The 20,984-nt window shown below is 41.0% G+C and overlaps 1 protein-coding gene across 1 annotated transcript in view; it reads right to left on the reverse strand.

Moving 5' to 3' along the window:
- Window positions 1–20,984, reverse strand: part of LOC135076666 (cadherin-99C) — a 170,067-nt gene that overhangs the window by 8,674 nt on the left and 140,409 nt on the right. The window contains exons 8-23 of the mRNA XM_063971086.1: window positions 20,304–20,543; window positions 19,715–19,864; window positions 18,105–18,323; window positions 17,468–17,662; window positions 16,972–17,109; window positions 16,299–16,448; window positions 15,556–15,670; window positions 14,421–14,623; window positions 12,492–12,632; window positions 11,959–12,082; window positions 11,392–11,552; window positions 10,694–10,867; window positions 9,950–10,159; window positions 8,820–9,068; window positions 7,602–7,697; window positions 6,863–7,016 (exon numbers count right to left, since the gene is read on the reverse strand). Of these exons, the coding sequence (XP_063827156.1) occupies window positions 6,863–7,016; window positions 7,602–7,697; window positions 8,820–9,068; window positions 9,950–10,159; window positions 10,694–10,867; window positions 11,392–11,552; window positions 11,959–12,082; window positions 12,492–12,632; window positions 14,421–14,623; window positions 15,556–15,670; window positions 16,299–16,448; window positions 16,972–17,109; window positions 17,468–17,662; window positions 18,105–18,323; window positions 19,715–19,864; window positions 20,304–20,543 (2,719 nt within the window). The remainder of the gene's footprint in view (window positions 1–6,862; window positions 7,017–7,601; window positions 7,698–8,819; window positions 9,069–9,949; window positions 10,160–10,693; window positions 10,868–11,391; window positions 11,553–11,958; window positions 12,083–12,491; window positions 12,633–14,420; window positions 14,624–15,555; window positions 15,671–16,298; window positions 16,449–16,971; window positions 17,110–17,467; window positions 17,663–18,104; window positions 18,324–19,714; window positions 19,865–20,303; window positions 20,544–20,984) is intronic.

Below are 20,984 nucleotides of genomic sequence, written 5' to 3' on the forward strand. Positions count from 1 at the left end.
TAACATCACTTAAAAGTTTTTGTATGTTTGTGTACGCGCCAGCATTAAAACCTCATACATTTCAAACTCATGTCACACTATTCTATCACTCATTCTGACAGTCCTTTTCCTATCCTCTCCCTCCCACCTTCAGTCTCGCTCTCGCATCGCAACGCGCCGCTTCGCCTACCTATCTGGGCGTTAATACTAAATAAGTATCCAAAATAAACCAATTCAAATAAACACAAATCGCGCGCTAAACTCATCTCAATAAAAATTCAAGTGTTTGTGAAAGTGAAAGAAGAACCAAGCTTGGACCGTCCTGTGGAGTCTGCTCAATCGAAGGTATCCCATCCCATTCCTATCCCAATCTCCTACAACTCCTTTCTGGTCCTACCGAGCCGCATGGTTCATTTCCTATCCTTTACACTTACAGAAAATCACAACTACACATTTTCACGCATCCGTCATTTTGACAACTCTCTAGAAAATTCTAGAAAATTCGCTCGTTTGACACATTCTTTCTGGAAAGTTCGATTCGTTTGATATTTGACACATTCTAGAAATTACTATTCGCTCAAACGTCAACTCGTTGTTTGTAAACACGTGTATTTTTAAATTCAATCTTTTAAAATTTTATTTCAATTCAATTTCAAATTCGCTTACATACGCTACGCATTTTATTTTCCTACTGGATTATAAATAAATACGCACAACTCAACTCATTTTTTAACGCTAGCTCTCGTGCGTGTGTTTGCTCACCTACAATACAATGGAGGGAGTAAAACGCAAAATTAATTTGCTTGAAGCTAAAAAAGAAGCGCTTTTTCAGAGGGTTCAGGAACTATACGACCTCAGCCTAAAGGTCTCCGACCCTCAGATTGAACAAATTTTCATGTCTCGCATGCATTCGATTGAAAAAACGAGATCGGATTTTCTTGATACCATTGACGAACTTAATTTGTGTTATATGAAAAATGATGAGGAACTCAAACCTACATTTGCCGCACTCAACTCGTTTGACGATTTGTACTGTAACATCCTTTCGGTGCAAAGCTCCATCGCACAACTAAAGGCCAGCACAGAGCGTCGCAAACAGGATTTCGTAAAAAAATTACCGCCTTTAGAACTAGTCTCTTTCGACGGAGCCCCTTCCAAGTGGCCCGTTTTCTACCAAAATTTTAAAACGCTTATTCATGAGAACACTGGTTTGTCTCCAGGTGAAAAGGCTCAATACCTTATAGGAAAACTTTCCGGAAAAGCACTTACAATTTGCTCGGGTATTCCACCTACTGGTGAGAACTATTACATAATTTGGAACAACCTATTAGAAAAATACCAAGACATAAGAGTACAAGCCTCTATGTATTTGGAACAATTAATAAACTTCAAATCGCAATCTTTAGATGAATTTTTGGAACAGTATTGCTCAGCTGAAGCTGCCTTACGACGTTTACAGATTGAGGACCTTTCCGATTTCATTTTGACTCATATTGCTCTCAGTAAATTAGACAAAGACACTCTAAATTTATTTGAACAATCCATTAAGCACGTAAAAATGCCTACGTTTAATGATCTCAAGACTTTTATAAAAGAACAGAATAAGATCCATTCTTTACGCTCATCTTTTACGCAGAATAAGCCGTACGTTAATAATAAAACGAATTTCGCATCGCAGTCTAAAAACTCGAAACCGACACAGTCGTTTGTTTCTAATACAGCTTCTGGAGTAAAACCCAATCAACATTACTTCCAATCTCTACCGAATTCGCAAGGCTCATACACTCCATCCGCTGTACGCAAGAATTGTCAACTTTGTAAGACGGAACCTGAACATGCCCTATTCAAATGCAGTTATTTTCGCTCGAAAAATGCGCCAACTCGCCACTCTTTAGTTACTAAATGTAACTTTTGCCTCAATTGTTTAGGCTTTCATAACATTAAAGATTGCAGATCTCAAAATCGTTGCTCAGTTTGCCAACGGAAACATCACACTCTTATTCATATAGATAATTTTAACGTGAATAGACCTATGACGTCACAACAGCTGACTTGCAGCGCGACGCTTTCGCCGACCGACGCGTCCATGTCCGCGCCCGGTCCGGTCACGCCGCCGTTGCAATCGATGCCAACCAACAATGTGTCTCTCTCTGCAGTCACGCCGTCGATCGCTGATGAATCTAGTACCACGGTCTTATTACCCACCGCGTCAGTGTATACTTATGACAATAATAAGACGTGTCAAAAATTACGCGTGTTTCTAGACACAGGTTCGATGAGCAACTTTATCACAAATAAATGTTGTGCGCGACTGAACTTCAAAGTCAATCCGCTACCTACCACTATTAAGGGCATAGGTCAGTCTGAAAGTGTGTCGCTGGGATATGTATCTTTCACAATTGCCTCACGCTTTGATCCCAGGTGTAAATACACTATTAACGCACGCGTCATTGATACAATAACCGATTATTTACCTAATGTAAGGGTTGACATAACCCAGTTATCGCATTTACAAGGTCTTCCTATGGCTGATGACAGCTTCGATATCCCTGCTGAAATCGATTGTTTGTTAGGCAATGAGATATTCCCGCTTCTTTTAGGTAGTAATAAAATAACTTCACCGCAATCCTCTGTCATCGCCATCGAAACCACGCTCGGATATCTCGCTATGGGACGCGCTCAGTGCTACTCAGCTCATTCACGCAATGATAATAAAGCATTCTTTTGCAATGTAGACTCGCACTCATTAGAATCACTCACGCAACGCTTTTGGGAGCTTGAAAGTGTACCTACTAAGAGACACATCAGCCCTGACGATGATATATGTGAAAACATTTTCCAATCAACTCATTCTCGCGACGACTCTGGGACGTATACCGTTTCTTTGCCATTTAAACTCGACCCATCAGAACTCGGCGATTCTTACTTTACTGCTAGGCGTCGCTTCTATAACTTAGAGAAAAAGTTAGACTCAACTCCGGGCTTACGCACTAACTATAATGAAAATATTCAAGACTGTATCGATCGCGGTTTTCTGTCAAAAGTCGAAAACGCATCGAATTCAGAGGAAAATACTCCAAATTATTATATACCTCATCATGCAGTATACCGACCAGATAAACTCACTTCAAAAACTCGAGTCGTTTTAGATGCAAGTTGTAAAACAACCTCTGGAAAGTCGTTAAATGATGTTCTTTACACTGGCCCAAACTTACAAAGTAATATTTTTGATCTTTTAATTAACTTACGCATTTTCTCAGTCGCTTTATCTGCTGATATTGAAAAGATGTATTTCTGTGTGAAGCTTGATCAAAATCACCACCCGTTTCAACGCATATTATTTCGATTTGATCCTGAATCACCGATTGATACTTATCAATACAATAGGGTTTCTTTTGGCGTTTCTAGCTCGCCTTACCTCGCTATGCGTGTCGTTCGCCAACTCGCTGAGGACGAGCGCGCGAATTATCCTATCGCCGCGTCTGAAGCTCAATCCTGTATGTATATGGACGATTATGTCTCATCGATGGACGGGTTAGAAAAAGCTGAACAATCTTACCATCAAATGGTTAAGATGTTCATGGCCGGGGGGTTTAAAATGGTTAAGTGGATCTCGAACAACCCTGAGCTTATAAATAAGATTCCCGATTCGCATAAAAATCCACAGCTCGTCGATTTTGACACTGACTCAGAAATTACGACAAAAATCATAGGCATGCAGTGGCAACCTAATGATGACGTTTTTCTTTACAAAATTAACTCTACTAACTCTGACCAATGCACAAAACGCACGATTCTTTCCGCAACCGCTAGATTATTCGACCCTTTGGGTTTGCTAGGCCCTGTGACAGCGTTTCTCAAACTCTTAATTCAAGAATGCTGGCAGCGCGAACTTGAATGGGATCAGCCAGTTCCAGACTCAATAAAAAATAAATGGAATCGGTTTGATAGTGAGATTAACTATTTATCGCAATTAAAAATATCTCGTCATATAGGAATCACCGCGGGTTGCCACGTCACTATCATGGGCTTCGCGGACGCCAGCGAAGTATGCTACGGAGCTGTGGTTTATGTGCGCGTGAGCTCTGATGCAGATTCACCCGGTGAAGTCTTTCTTATCGCATCCAAATCGCGCGTCGCGCCTTTAAAGAAAATATCTCTTGCGCGGCTTGAACTGTGCGCAGCGCTGCTCTTGACAAATCTTTTATTATCGGTTCGCGATAGTATAGAGAATCGTTATCCTGTTAACTCAATTTACGCATTTTCAGACTCGACTGTCACTCTCACGTGGATACATTCTCCCGCGTACAAATTTCACACATTTGTTGCGAATAGAATTACTGAAATTAATTCGAAACTCAACGCAAAAATTTGGCATCATGTTAATGGAAATGAAAATCCTGCAGATGTAATATCGCGACCTGTAACTCCTAAAGCGTTATTAAATCAATTAAATTGGTTTCACTCTCCTCAATGGACAGCTCAGCCAATCTCGCAATGGCCTATCGAGCCATTTCAAGTTTCATCTAACAGTGTTCGACTGGAAGAGAAAACTATCGCTCTTGTTTCAGAGACAAACTCTCAATCGAACTCTCACTTTTTCGATCGATTAATTGATCGCATTTCCACGTACCCAAAATTATTACGCGCTACTGTGTACGTGTTACGCTTCGCTAAAATACTACGTTCAAACGGAGTGGTTACATCCTCTGATTTAGAACTCGCTGAACTCTATTTAGTACGCCATATACAGGCACTATTTTTTACTCAAGATATGCACGCAATTAAAAATAATAAACCCTTTAACAAATCGCTTCTCAAACTTAACCCTTTCATTGACTCTGATAATATACTTCGTGTCGGAGGTCGACTCACTCACTCTCAACTCAACTATGGACAAAAGCATCCAATCATTCTATCGCCTAAACATCGCTTCACTCAACTTTTAGTTGATTACTTTCATGTATGTAATTTACATACTGGTCCTTCACTTCTACTCAGTCTGCTTAGACAGAAATTTTGGATACTTTCCGCACGTAACTTAGTACGTCAAAGAGTGCATCAATGCAATATCTGTTTTCGTTTAAACCCTAAATCTACAAACCCTCTTATGGGCGACTTGCCATCATTTCGCGTTTCAGAAGCTAAAGCCTTTGTTTATACATCGGTCGATTATGCAGGTCCCTTCTTTATTACTCACATTCGCCGCAGAGGTGTTAAAAGCCAGAAGGCTTATATTTGTTTATTTTGCTGTCTTACAACTAAGGCTCTACACATAGAGTTAGTTTCAGACTTAAGCTCTGATCTATTTCTCGCCGCTTTTCGTCGATTCATTTGTAGAAGAGGCCCCGTTTCCATGATATATAGCGACGGAGGTACTAACTTCATTGGCGCTAAACGCAAGCTTGACGAAATTTACGCTCTTTTAGAATCTGACTCTCACAAAAATTATTTAAGTTCACATTTGGCTGAACAACGCATTAAGTTTCTTCATAGTCCACCATATGGCCCGCACTTTAACGGCATCACAGAGATAAATGTTCGTTATGTAAAAACGCATCTTTATAAAGTTATTGGTCTTCAAGTGTTAACATACGAAGAGTTCAACACTGTACTTGTACAAATAGAAGGCTTATTGAATAGTAGACCATTGTGTGTTCTTAGCTCTGACCCATCTGATATATCCGCTCTCACTCCCAATCACTTTCTCAATATAACTCCACTGAAATTCTTACCAGTAGAGAATGTCTCTGATATTTCTGACAATCGGTTAACGCGTTATCAGTTAGTCAATAAATTAGTGCAAAGCTTTTGGCGTCGCTGGAGTCAGGAGTATTTAACTTCTCTACAACGCCGTGAAAAGTGGAATACGGTGACCAAACCGATAGATGTGGGCTCTGTTGTTGTTATAAAAGATGACAATGCGCATCCTCTTTGTTGGCCATTGGGTGTGGTTGTGGAAGTATATCCCGGAAAGGACAAAATCATTCGCACCTTAAAGATTCGCACTGCAACCGGTATTTATGTTCGGCCTGTAGTTAGAGTTTGTCCTCTTCCTTTACAGTAACTCAAATAATGCTTTTAACTTTAATTTTTCTTTAACTTCAATTTAACTCAACTTTAACTTTAATTTAACTCAACTTTAACGCTCATTTAACTCAAATTTAACTCGTTTAGTTCTCTCTAACGCATGCTTTTTTGCGTTTTTAACTTTATTTTTTTTTTACAAACGCTACTCAATCTAGAGGAAGACCTCTAGGCCGGGGGAGTTGTACGCGCCAGCATTAAAACCTCATACATTTCAAACTCATGTCACACTATTCTATCACTCATTCTGACAGTCCTTTTCCTATCCTCTCCCTCCCACCTTCAGTCTCGCTCTCGCATCGCAACGCGCCGCTTCGCCTACCTATCTGGGCGTTAATACTAAATAAGTATCCAAAATAAACCAATTCAAATAAACACAAATCGCGCGCTAAACTCATCTCAATAAAAATTCAAGTGTTTGTGAAAGTGAAAGAAGAACCAAGCTTGGACCGTCCTGTGGAGTCTGCTCAATCGAAGGTATCCCATCCCATTCCTATCCCAATCTCCTACAGTTTGTATTGAATAGGTTCCGAAACTACTGTACCCATTTCAAAAATCTTTCACCATAACAATCCAAACTTTATGTTAAATACCTAAACTATCAGTGCGAAGCGGGCGGGTAGCCGCTATTTCTTATAAAACTTGCTAATTTTTGCTTGGATTTCGAAATTTAGAAATCACGTACAAATCAGTACTCCATACTAAGCATAAATAATCTAAATTAATGAAAAATGACACCGAATAAGAGCCTCTAACCGATCACGCAAAAAAAAAAACTCTAACTCAAATAAAGTACCTGATTGCGACGACTCCGTAAGGCGGCACTTCAAAGGTATGTCCGGCGAATGTTCCCTCTTGTTCAGCAAAGGCAGCACTCGTACCAGCGTCCCGTTGGGCGAGTTCTCAGCGACGTGTTCAGTGTACAGCGTGTCAGCGAACCCGAGGCCCACCTGGAATAGTAACTGATTTTGCGAGAGTGTAAAATAAGCCTTAAGCCGGAGGTTTTAAAGTTATATTTACAGTGTCCCGGCTAATATAGCTGATGTTAACGGGAAAGTTAAGATGATTATGTACAAGTAGTTATAACCATTAAAATCTTGTACTTACAACATCGAAGTTGAGTATGAGTGGTTGCCATAGCCGAAATTAGTAAGAAACAAATTATGATCACAGAACTTATAACTAAAATAATTGATAAATGTAAAATTTGAAAAATACAACAAGTAAAAGTTTAAAATATGTAATGTAATGTAGATCGTTTCATCCACGAAGACGCGCCCCACCATTCTTCCGCTAATGTTTGAGTGTTATCGGTACACGCTAAATTATCCATGAGTACACACGACAATAATGACACTATTGCTCGGATCAAACTCTCCGCACCGCGCTTCCCTCGACCAAAATTTGGTGGGGCGCGTCTTCGTGAATGAACCGATCTATAAATATTATTTCAAAACTGTTAAACATGATGAGGTATGATTAGTGTCGTTTAAATGAGAATGTTTTATATTAATAAAGTATTTACAGATACTTACATCTGGAGGAACGGTGGCGGAGTGACTGACGTACACAGTCAGGCTGGTGACTGAAGACATCACGGGCTCGCCTTGGTCGAACCCTTGCACGTCGACCTGCAAACAATAAAGCTTCTTTAAGATTGGGAAATCTAAACTCAACCATTGAGACTATGTTATATCATATCCAACAACTCTTAAGATGCGTTAATGAATTAAAAAGTGCACGTGACTTTTTTTTGTTATACTTGTAGGAGTAAAAAGTCACGTGCACTTTTTGTCTATCACACTTTAACGATAAGATTATGTATAATCAGGCCTGTTCATCTCCGCGAGTTTACATCGAAAACAAAACACGCACGATGGCCCACCTACAGGATACTATTCGACAAGGCCTCACATACGAGCGAACATTGACTCACGCACGCGTATTCTTGTGTATGATGGAAGAAAATAAAGAAAATGGTGTACTAAATACTGTGCAGTATTTAAACTGCCTAAATAATAATAAAAACACAGAATGTACTTTTTTAAGTTGCCTCAAGACACTGAGAGGTAAATAAGTGGTAATTCATGATAATTCATGCTAAATCATGTTTTTCCTCCGCCATTTTCCGCAGTTTGGCACCTCACGTCACATCATTTTACCGAAGTCAGCCCTATAGCTTCGGCGCAGTGCCGATCACTGACGTTTGTCAACAAAATGGTGCTTGACTCAAGAGACAGGCTAAATTACACCATATTGTTATTGACATTGAGCATATTTTTTTTAAATACCTAATTAAAACTTCTGTACGTATTCTGTGGTATAATCGACGTTGTTAGTGCTGCACTGTATGGACTATTTCAACCAATACCAGGCACACAGACTGATGTCAGGATGTAGTGGTAGTGGCTGATAAAACTACGAACCATCCAGAAGATACTACAGTAGGCTATAAATGGACATCCAATGGAATCTGTAAAACTTACAGTATATTAGCTGTCAGACTCATTCGCGCATAGAGTAAAAAACCTGTGTGTACTAGCCACACAGACGTCACGAAGAAGTTGTAGACCTTACATACGTAGGTGACTACAAAACTGCCCCCCTAGACAAAACGCACTTTTTGATCGAATCGAAAATCGAATACGTCAAAACTCCATACAAAAAAGGGGCTTTTCGAACACTTTGCGGCTGGTTTGCGATTATAATTTGCACTTTGTCTAGACCCACTGGACTATCAATAGGACACTCACAGTGTATTCGCTATCGGCTTCCTTCCGCAGATCGTCTCGGACCCGCACCGCCCCCGTATCGGGCTCCACGTGGAAGTATTTAGACGCCTTCCCGCGGCCAACCAACTTGTATCGCACGCGGTTGTTAGGAGCGGTCGCGTCGGCGTCCACTGCGGTGACGGTTTGAACTAGGCTGCCAATGGGAGAGGAGTCTTCGATCGTGATCGGACGGACGACCGATGTGAAGATTGGCGCGTTGTCGTTTTTGTCCTGTAATTTGAAAATACAACGATAAAGCTAATGTTATAGAGCATTGTATCCTGACAATCTTTGGGCCTGCTAATAATTAGAACAGCGCCTGATACTTTAATAATACGAGTAAATCAGCTTAATTGCAAGATGCTGTCAAAGAGCACAGAAAATGATTCATCACCCGGTCTAAAAGCCGCAGCGTCCAGGGTACTTGTCTTCATAGATGTTTTTTGCCGCACTCGCTAGCGATGACGTTTAAAGTAAACTCATGGTAAAGCTACATGATTTTTACGTAGTTGCTAGCGATGACGCAGGACCGGTCGTTATAGAACTCCTTGGGGGAGGCCTTTGTCCACCAGTGGACGTCACTTGGCTGAAACGAAAGAATTAACGAACGCTAGTGATGACGATTGGTGTAAACTCTCACTAAGCAGATCGTGCCTGACTTGCGCTCGATGGATTAAGTCTTTGTCTCCCATTGTGCTTTAACATTAAGGAATAAGGTCTAAAGTAATACTCACATCGACCAACACTTCCACAGTAGTAGTAGCCCTGGGTTCCTCGCTGTTATTCTCCTCAGTGCCGACTATGATCTCGTGTCGCGCCATCATCTCTCGGTCTAAAGGCCTGCGCTCGATAGATGACAAGTCTGTCTCCCATCACTAAAGTTTGCTTTAACAGTAAGGAATAAGGTCTAAAGTAATACTCACATCAACCAACACTTCCACAGTAGTAGTAGCCCTGGGTTCTTCGCTGTTATTCTCCTCAGTGCCGACTATGATCTCGTGTCGCGCCATCATCTCTCGGTCTAAAGGCCTGCGCTCGATAGATGACAAGTCTATCTCCCATCACTAAAGTGTACGTTAAGAGAAGGGAATAAGGTCTAAAGTAATACTCACATCGACCAACACTTCCACAGTAGTAGTAGCCCTGGGTTCCTCGCTGCTATTCTCTTCAGTGCCGACTATAATCTCGTGTCGCGCCATCATCTCCCGGTCTAAAGGCCGCAGCGTCCGGATCATGCCTGACTTGCGCTCGATGGAGAATAAGTCTGTATCGCCCATCACTATCGTGTAGGTTATCTCGGGAGTGGTGTCAGGGTCTTCCGCCTGGAATAATTTGAAGAAATTGTATGAATAAAAGTTACTATAATTTGCGATACCAGTTAGCACCACTATAGAAGTGGCGAGCACAGTTACAATAGTTAGCTATAATCAGCAAACTTTTCGGCGCTTAAAAAACTTTAAAACATTGATTTTTTTCAATGAAATTGAGCAAATTTATCATTTTCCAAATGTGAATGTCTACATTGCTTTATTTATTAACTGATGAAGACTTACGCCCGTATACACAAACGATGCTTGCTTAAGTAAAGCAGCAATCGAACGCCCAGCGCTGAATAGAGCTCTGTGATTGTTTCGTGTGCGTACACGCGCACTGTGAGACCTCATCGTAATGTTTGTGAATACGGGCGTGTATCTACTGTCTATTTCAAAAATTATTACCACCTTATAGCTTTTTGGGTTCAAAAAGTATTTTATAGTGAGTTCATTACAAAATTCAAAACTATTTTTTTTCCGCACATGATTCTTGATCTATCTGCTAAAAGATAAGAAAAGAGCTAACATAACTCAAGTACTCACGTGAACTTTAACCACAGGATAGTTGGCCGCATTTTCGGGAACGTGAACCGAGTACAAAGATTGCGGGAACACAGGCACTTCGTCCGGAATATCTTCAACTTGAACAGTGACAGATGCGGTCCCGAACCTTTTGTCAATGGCCCCGTCGGTGGCTGTTACTACGAACGCGTAATCCTGTGATCGAGAAAGAATTAATATTTATAGGCAACTCAAAATCTAGTTTAACAGTTCAATGAAACTAATAGACTGTTTAAAAAGCTAAAACGTTGTGTTTTTGTTTGTATACTCGTAATTTGGCGTGGAAAAGAGGTCAGTTACCCATTTTTTACAGATTGCTTACTTAGGCTGGGTTGCACCATCTTACTTTAACTTTGACAAACGTCAAAAATCTGTCAAACTCCATACAAAAAACACCGGATATTGTTATAGTTACCGTTAAGTAACGTGGTGCAACTCGGCCTTAGTTTACTTACTACTCGATTTTTATAAGGCTACAATGAAGTGTTTCCAGGTAGATAGGAAGAAGGCCGGAAGACTTAATTTGGGTAGGCCCCCCACTAGGTGAACCGACGATATGGTGAAGGTACCTGGATACGGGCAGCAAAGGACCAGTCGTTATCGAAATTCTTGGGGGAAGCCTTTGTCCAACAGTGGACGTCATTTGGCTGAAACGAACGGACAAAGTGTTTCACTATTACCTTAGTCTGCTCATAGTCCAATTTAGTGTTGGTACTGATCAATCCAGTGGCATTATCGATACTGAACGGAAGATGAGGTGGAATGCTGTAGCTGACTAAAGCGTTGACTCCTTCATCTATATCTGTGGCGTGAACGTAGCCGACGAATTCGCCTGACACGCCTGTAAATAACCAAAATAATGTTAACACTTTACAAACTTAACAAAATTATTTTTAATTAAACTCTAAAGGTGCCATTATCAGGCATTTTGTATCCGTTGCAGGATGACAACCCCTCTCTCATTTATCAAGAACAAAGAGGAGGAATTGACCTAAACTCGCAACACTAGCTAAGCGGGATGATTATAATTATTGGTTTATTGTATCGTATGTTCGTTACACTTTAAGGTGAGTACAGACTAAAACATTTACAGAACAACGAGCCGCTGTATGAAATATGTAGTGTAACTGCACCCTTTCACAAGTCAAACGTAGTACATTTTACCTGTATTTAACGTTACATGACATAGAAATGCTCTAGTCTACACTAACCTTCCCAAAATTCAAAATAATGAATGAATTACATACCTTCTTTTACATGGAATAGGTAGGAATCCTCGTCGAACTTGGGATTGTTGTCGTTGATGTCAGTGACTTTGATATTCACAGTTGCTGTGCTCGCTAATTTGCCGGGATCTTCTGCTTTCACCATCTGTAAAAAGGAAAAGTCATGTTTATAGCATAATAAAAAAGAAAATACTAGTTAGACTTCGTCCTGAATCTGAGATACAAATTCCTGATTGGGCACAAAAAAAAGTTATGTACTTTATTGAATTTTACTCAATTTCTGCCAAATGATTTGGTGACTGGCTCTACGGCTATTGCTTTATTTATTTTGATTAAGGTCGCGGGTAGCATCTGGATACGGATAGCGCAGGACTGATCGTTGTCGGAAGAGACCTTTATCCAGCAGTGGAGTGGATTGGATATCCTTTGATTAAAACGAACGAACGATTAACACTGGGCACAGCATGATTTTAAAAATCATTGCTTTGCAATCTTATAATAAGTAAATAAGGTTACTTTATGATGGCAACATATTTTATTTAAAGACAACTCACCAACTGATACCGCGTCAGAACTTCTCTGTCCAGGCTTCTGATGACCATGATGATGCCGGTGGTAGCGCCGATCGCAAACTGACGGAGGTCGTTGCCGGACACTATCGAATACGTGACTGGCTCGTTTTCTGGGTCTTTGGCCTAAAAAAAAACAGTAATGATATTGTAGTTTATAAATATGAAACAATTGAGTAAAACACATTTGACACATTTCGTGTTCATTAGGCAGTTAGTTGCTAATTGCTCATAAGATGTGGTGCATAATCTTTTCTTATAGGTTTTAAACCTTTGTTTGTCACCTGTCATCCGCTTTGCAATGAAGGGAAGTCGAACCTTAATTTCGAACTCCTCCTATGTTCTTCTGATTAATTTCGTTGCGGGTCCAATGACAGTTTAACTTTCCCCCGGGACAAACTTGACCTTCATTGGTTTTGTTTTTGTGGCAGTCAAGCTGTAGATCCTGACTACACAGGAGTTGCAGTGGTGGGAACGAGAGGTGGGAATAGTCCCGTATTTCGTGTTCATTAATATTTGAAATGGTTTCATCAAAACTACTCTCTTTTATCAGAATCTTTGAAGTACTCCTTTCACTTAATTGCAGAACATTAGTTGCACATAAACTAAGATGGAATCTTGTTGTGCATTTGATAAAACACCAATCATGCTTTCTTTTAACTTTTATTAAATTCCTCTAAATAAATGATTTCAACATGGAATGCATTGGGGGAGGCCTATGTTTGATGATGATGAAATGATTTCAAACATGTCACAAGGAACTCGTGAAACTATGGCTATATTTTGGGATCAGAAGTCAATAAGAGCTCTGAAGGCCTAAAGCCTTAAGAGTTATGATCTTTGGTGTCGGCAACCCTAGTCTTAAATTATGCTATATTTTACTTTTAATATAATCTTTACTCACAGTAACAGTGGTAACCGTAGAATTGATAGCGGCGCCTTCGGACACGGGCGCGTAGTAGTCCCTCGAAGAGAACTGCGGCGGCCTTGTATTAGGCCCGGGGGCTACAGACAGCTCTACGATGCCTTGGAAGCTCAGGCCTTTGGCGTCGGTAGCCCTAGTCTTAACACTGCTATATTTTAGATTCAATTTAATATTTACTCACAGTAACAGTGGTAACCGTAGAATTGATCGCAGCGCCTTCCGATACTGGCGCGTAGTAATCCCTCGAAGAGAACTGCGGCGGCCTTGTATTAGGCCCGGGGGCTACAGACAGCTCTACGATGCCTTGGGAGCTCGGGCCTTTGACGTCGGTAGCAGTAGTCTTAACATTGTGTTTTATTTTAGATTTAATACAATATTTACTCACAGTAACAGTGGTAACCGTAGAATTGATGGCAGCGCCTTCCGACACGGGCGCGTAGTAGTCCCTCGAAGAGAACTGCGGCGGCCTTGTATTAGGCCCGGGGGCTACAGACAGCTCTACGATGCCTTGGGAGCTCAGGCCTCTGGCGTCGGTAGCCTTAGTCTTAACATTGTGCTATATTTCAGATTTAATCTTTACTCACAGTAACAGTGGTAACCGTAGAATTGATCGCAGCGCCTTCCGATACTGGCGCGTAGTAGTCCCTCGAAGAGAACTGCGGTGGCCTTGTATTAGGCCCGGGGGCTACGGACAGCTCTACGAGGCCTTGGGAGCTCAGGCCTTTGGCGTCGGCAGCCCTAGTCTTAACATTGTGCTACATTTTAGATTCAATTTAATCTTTACTCACAGTAACAGTGGTAACCGTAGAATTGATAGCGGCGCCTTCGGACACGGGCGCGTAGTAGTCCCTCGAAGAGAACTGCGGCGGCCTTGTATTAGGCCCGGGGGCTACAGACAGCTCTACGATGCCTTGGGAGCTCAGGCCTTTGGCATTTGTAGCCCTAGTCTTAACATTGTGCTATATTTTAGATTTATAATCTTTACTCACAGTAACAGTGGTAACCGTAGAATTAATCGCAGCGCCTTCGGACACGGGAGCGTAGTAGTCCCTCGAAGAGAACTGCGGCGGCCTTGTATTAGGCCCGGGGGCTACAGACAGCTCTACGATGCCTTGGGAGCTCAGGCCTTTGGCGTCGGTAGCCCTAATCGTGACGCTGTATTGCTCGCCCGCTTGTAGGCGACCGGTGCTCGCTGTGGGAAAATGGGTTAATTTTAGAAAGTTTCTTTTTTATAAAACAATGTTAAGTGTTTTGTGGAAGTTTTAGTAAATAACGAGTGAATAAAAGTTACAAATGATGCGCTAGAAATAGTGTAGTCGTCAAATCAAATCATTTATTTGTACAACATAGGTAACGGAATACATCGCCATTAAAGTATGTTCATATTGCATCGCAAACGTGGGCATTCTATGTGAATAGAATGCCCACGTTTGCGATACGGGGTGATCCGTCTATGGGTTATTTACGGCCCAAATACAAATATGGACGTTTGGAATACGTGATAATGTGACAATATTTTAACAGTATGATAAACGTCTTTGCTTTTACGTCACAAGAAAACTACATTGAAGAATAAAGATGACAAAAAGTTATTACATAAAGTGATTCATTCAAACAGTGAGTCAAAAACAAAACTACTCACACAGTGCAAAACTCAAAAATGTCACACACAAAATTAACTACAAATACTTAACAAATCACATTTCAAACACTGCACACATCTGCTGTAAAATTAAAATATTTTTTAAATATTTCATCTTTGATACAATCAAATAAGAATGAACTTCAACTGTCCTAAAATAAACGTGAATAGTGATCAACAATCTAGCCTCCATTTTTACTGATTGCCGGGGAAAATCAAATAAGTAGAAAATCTATAGTAGGGGAGACCGAGGAGCATTTCCACATGTTAAATGAGCGAGATCGCAACAGCGCGTATTTGTTAGCTCGAGACTTGAACTAAAAAACGCGTACTGTCACACGCTCGCTAGTAGTTAATAAGTTCCAAAAAAAAAACGACAATGTCACAACTATACCTACTCTGTGACAACTCACCTCGCTCTCCTCTACATTTCTCAATAATAAAACAATACAAACTACAAGTGCGGTTAGAGTGCAACTTACATATAACACCAGTGTTAGGGTCAATAGTGAACTTGTTTCCTCCATTGTTAGACACGTGATAGATGCTGTACGATATACGTGCGTTCTCACCCTCGTCGATGTCATATGCTTCCACCTGGAATGGCAATTTAAGGTGTTAGTATTCAAGAGTTATGCTAGTTTAATGGGACTATTTAATGTTATACTATATTAACTTATCATACAAAAGAGACGGCCATGGTTATAATGATCCGGGATCCGTGATCGGGACAACGTTCGAATCCCGCCGCCGCTCGACTATTGTGGTGAGCCCACTCATGACACAAGCATATTTAGCTTAGTACGAGGGGCTAACTGGAGTATTAGTAATTTATTCAATAAAAATAACTAATTTTCCTAAATTAAAATGTATACTAATTGTTTTGACATTGTCTGCATCATGATTAAACAGACTATTTTAAGACCGAAATACGACATAATCAGTTAGTAGTTACTAGATCATAAAAATAAATTATAAAGAGTTATTGTTCACCTTAATTGCCAACTAAAGAGACAGTGACGCATATAGCTCGTAGAACTGATGGCCGTTAGAGTACAAAAGTTCTCCAGTGACCAAGGACCTTAGCCGTAGTAGGACCCAGGCCTCGCACTCAGTAGACCTACGATCTGGTAAAATTCGCGGAAAGCAACTATTAAAGTCGTTGTAGAAATCTTTGAGGCCTTTGTCCGGCCGTGGACGTGCTTAGATTGAAACTATTATTTACCTTATGTACTGCAGTAGGTTCTAAGCTCGCCGGCACTATGATCGGTTGCGTCTTGGGTATAACAGGCGCGTTGTCGTTTACATCCAGCAACTGTACCGCCAAAGAAAGCGGAGCGGACGCAGCGCCTCCGTTCGCTTCTCTTGCGACAACCTGGAAAATATCATTACAAATATTACAATTTTATGCCCGTTTTCACCATCAATCCCTAATTTTTAAATGATCCCTTTGAAAACAGAATTCCTGTTATGTGTTACCAAAGGATCACTTAAAAATTAGGGATTGATGGTGAAAATGGGCATTAGTCCTTCAAGATCTGCGAATGGAGACACAATAGACAAGTAATCAATTGTTACTCGGTCATATGCGACCGCTAAGGATTGATGAGTTAATTGTTTATTTACAATACTACATAATAATGCTAGAGATATGACCAGCTGGGGCAGTCGTTTTTGTAAAGTTATATTATTTCAATGAAATGTGACATTGAGTGAAAATTGGATTCTTCAAAAGTTAGGTCTCGTTTTGATATTTTTATTGAGTATCAAAAATCATTAAATTGGTCTTATAACAAAAAATATCTTACAAAATATTGACTATTTTGTGTTTTTGTGTAAAACTCCAGTCATATGCAGATGCAGATTAATAATAATTACAATTGAAATTGCTTACTTACCTGAAATCTGAATTTGCCGTTGTTAGGCTGGTCGCGGTCGAGGTTCTCTTCAGCGACTACTAAGAAGCCATCTTTGTCGATGTCGAAGAAGTTCGTCGTCAACTCGAACGTGTAGATTGGTACGGGATCACCGGGACCCTGCAAGAAAATAAATTACAACAATGACACAATCATATTGCAAGTATAAAATCATCATCCATTTTTGTCAATGACTACAGTAACTACAGTAGGCAAAGTATTGGCACAGTATTGGCGTATGTAGACAGCAATATTTCAAAATTTTATTTTACTGTTTTACTTCAAACATTTCTAAAATCTCTGAAACTACTACCATATCGCACTCTCTGGGCCGACGATCTAACAAAGGTCGCGGGAATCACCTGAATGCAGGCAGCGCAGGATCGCTTATCAGCAGTTGGTTGATGAAACTAACACACCACCACTATCTATTTACTATTTTAGACCCAAATCACTCACAAAAATGAATCAAACTTACCAAATCAGGATCAGAAACGCTCATCTTGATCGGCATTCCACTCGCATCCAGCACCCTAGTGCCTTTAGGCGAGTTCTCTTCAACCTGCCCTTCATCTGACGATGCTTCTACTACTGGTGGACTAGCGTCGACTGGCCGCACTGTTATGGTCAGCTTGGCTGTGGTGAATCGCTTGGCTTCTGTCACTTCTTCAGCCTGGAACGGTGGGAGAGAAAGGGATTTAGTAGTACATATTAGATGTTCATTTGTTTACTTTTTCTTTACTGCCATAATAGATTTGGTACATAAAGTGACCTAAATAAAGCTGTCGCATTCAAAAGTTTAGCAGCATCTAAATCATTCATTAGAGAGACAGTCAAGATTCTGGCAGAGCGTCTAATAATGTAACTGTAAAGTTTCAAGTTCGAAATGCTAGTAAGTTACATTCTTATGTTATACAATGCATAAGCGACTTTATCGCACAATTAAATGTGAGATTACGTGACTTTTCGCATGAATTAAAAAGCTAACAGGATATACCTACAATTTCTTTTTGGGTTGTGGTTTCAGTATGCCTATTTTTCCTTATTCTTCCGTTGTAAAAGCTATGACCACAACTCTAGTATTTTATTTTAACAAACAAAGATCGATTATTTACCTTTATAACAAGCTGGAACTTCTTCGCAATGCTAGTATCAACAGGCATCAGCTGCCTCACGGCCCCACTATTGGGATCTATAGAGAAGTATGTGGCCCAGGAGTCTGGTTCTCCACTCTCGATGGTGTAACGAATCTTGGCGTCTAAGGTATCCATGTCGACAGCTTGGATCTTCTCAGGTTCGATGGTGAGAATGCCGGCTAGGACGCCGCTGTTTACCTGGAAATATAGTGTATATTTTTTTAAATTAAGATTATTTATTTTTCAATACATTTGCCAGTTATGTGGCGCTCCTTAAGAGTAGGCGCACACCGTTGATTTTTCGTCGACCGATAGTTTAGTCGGGCAGTTGATCAAATCCCATCACCACCCATGGCCATACCAACCTCGCGGTTATTGTGGCCGAATCTTGAGAGATGCGCGCGGAATTGCGGCTGCCTACGGCAGATTGCACTCCACCGCGCGCAATTCTTGACTCTCTACAAGTTCTTTAATCTTTGTCCATTTGTCCCTTGCCACTCTCCCCCTTCTGGGGCATGGACTCTACTAGCACGTTGGCACCATCCGGTGCCTGGCCGCTAGGCGTCTGTCCGTTCCGCCTCCTGTGCCACGCGTGCGCGAAACATCGCAGCCGCGCGAAGTTCGCCTCCGAGCTGACAAGATCGGGGTACCACGCAGGACCGTAACCCTCCGAGAGCGCTATCCCACTCAGCATCTCCCACCGCAGGTCTTCATACAGAGGACAGTACCACAGAACGTGGTGTCTGTCCTCCTCACTCTCGCCGCACTCACACATACTCCCCTCTCGCAGCTTCATGTCGCTCAGCCTTTTATTGAAGCACCCGTGTCCAGTGAGTATCTGCGAGGTCACATAGTCCGGTTGGACCCAGCGCATGCTGAGCCTACCAGCCACCTCCGGGAAGAACTGATAGAGCTCACGACCTTTGGTCTCCTGCTCCCAACGCTGCTGCCAAAATACGATCACCGAATCCCGTATATCGCGTTTTCGACTGCTCATCTCGTCCAGGGTCGCGAGCTGGCGCGTCCTCAGTACAGCCGTCCGTCCAGCATACTCCACCTCGAGGTCGGCGGGCAACACTCCGGCCAAGACCGGGAACGCGGCCGTGCTGACAGACCGGTAGGCCTTCGTCAGCAGCACGAGTGCCGGCCTCTGCCCCCTCAGGACAATTCGGGCAGTTGATCAGTATGGGCATGTATGGGAGTCCGCACACTACGCCGATTCGATTTGGCCGATTCTTCATACAATTTAAAATCGGGCACAACTATCGGCCAACTAAAAATCAACGGTGTGCGCCTACTCTAATACGTCTTTTAAAGCTTATAATGCCTGTTTATTAATAACTTTTACAAAGAGTATAATTTTCAAAAATATTTAGAAAATAGAATTACGTTTATTTATATTTTTAGTCAGGCAAATAAAGTAAATGAGCCGTCTCTTTGATCAATACTTTCTAAATAAAATACACTAACTTTTTTTTCTGTTTGTTTCATCTTCATTATCCAAAAAAATCTTTAATAGTTAGTGTAAATCTAAGAAGTTGTTTAAACTTTGTTAATAATATGTTTCATTAACAATACGTAATACTTACATAACTTGAATATTCTGGGTTGAAGCAAGCTCCCTCGTGCAGCGTGCATCCCTTGTAAATGAACGAAGGATCCTGGTCATCATCATCTTGTATATTGACAGTTAACGTCGTGGTACTTGACAGTCTTCTCTTGGTATCGCGCGCACGATCCTGGAAACAAAATTAATATGAGTACATTAAAAAGTTTTGTAATACACATGGAATATACTCGTAAGTGAGTAGAATAAAAGTACGCATTCTGTCCACTCGATGCTGCCCAGACGTAGCTAGAAACTGAAAACGAACTTCTAGGAAACCTAAACGGTAGTGAGCCTAAACAGCACTCAAAATGTAATGCACTTTCTAATAACGTATGTGACTATCTAATAAGAACATAATATCTCTATTTGTCATGTGATATTAGTAGTAAGACCACTGAGACAGTTCCAAAGTATTCTGTTGTGTTGGGTTGCCGTGTCGTGATCTTGTAATCTAAATAAATTACATACTTTAATTATTATTTCTGAACGTTACAAAACATAGTCACTGTAAGTTCGCAAACTTGTCGTGACTTCACGTAATGTTAAATACCTACAGCAAAAATACTTACAGAAGCAACAATAGTGACTAGATACTGCTGCGTGCGTTCGTAATCCAAGGTCCTGTTGACTGTCACTTGTCCCTGATGGGGTATCGGTATCGCGAAGTACCCGTAGCCGTCCGCTGCGTTCGTGGTCTCCAGGGTTTTGTTGTCTCCTGGTATGATGAAGTACTCTGAGAGACCGTTGACTCCTGCATCGATGTCGAGCGCTCGAATGCCGTCGAATATCGTTGTGCCGATCGGTACCAGCTGGAAAGATGAAATTGGGATACGTTAAAGAGATACGTATGTAGATAGGTATATGACAGCCTACTTTATTGCTGTATAGTGAATACTGTATTGCCTGTTGTAGACCCAGAACTAAGCTATTTTAGCTCTTCCAATTGTATTCTTTAACGGGCATAAAGGCTATGGAATCACGGCAATCAATGAAACCCAAATAGTCATTTAGATTTGGTTTGAGAAAAATTAATAATGTTGAGACCCTACAAATAAATTACTCCCACTTTAATGAAAACTGTAGATGCAAAACAAAGATAATTTCATATGATCTCCTAAAGAATCTATAAAATAATCTAGTTCTTTCACAAGCTAAGATAATTGTTTGATCGTTAATCACTGTGTCTATAGAAGTCATAAGTTTCAGCCAAATGACGTCCACTGCTGGAAAAAGGCCTCCAAGGATTTCCA

The sequence above is a fragment of the Ostrinia nubilalis genome, chromosome 12 (assembly GCF_963855985.1).
Source record: "Ostrinia nubilalis chromosome 12, ilOstNubi1.1, whole genome shotgun sequence".
NCBI lineage: Eukaryota > Metazoa > Arthropoda > Insecta > Lepidoptera > Crambidae > Ostrinia > Ostrinia nubilalis.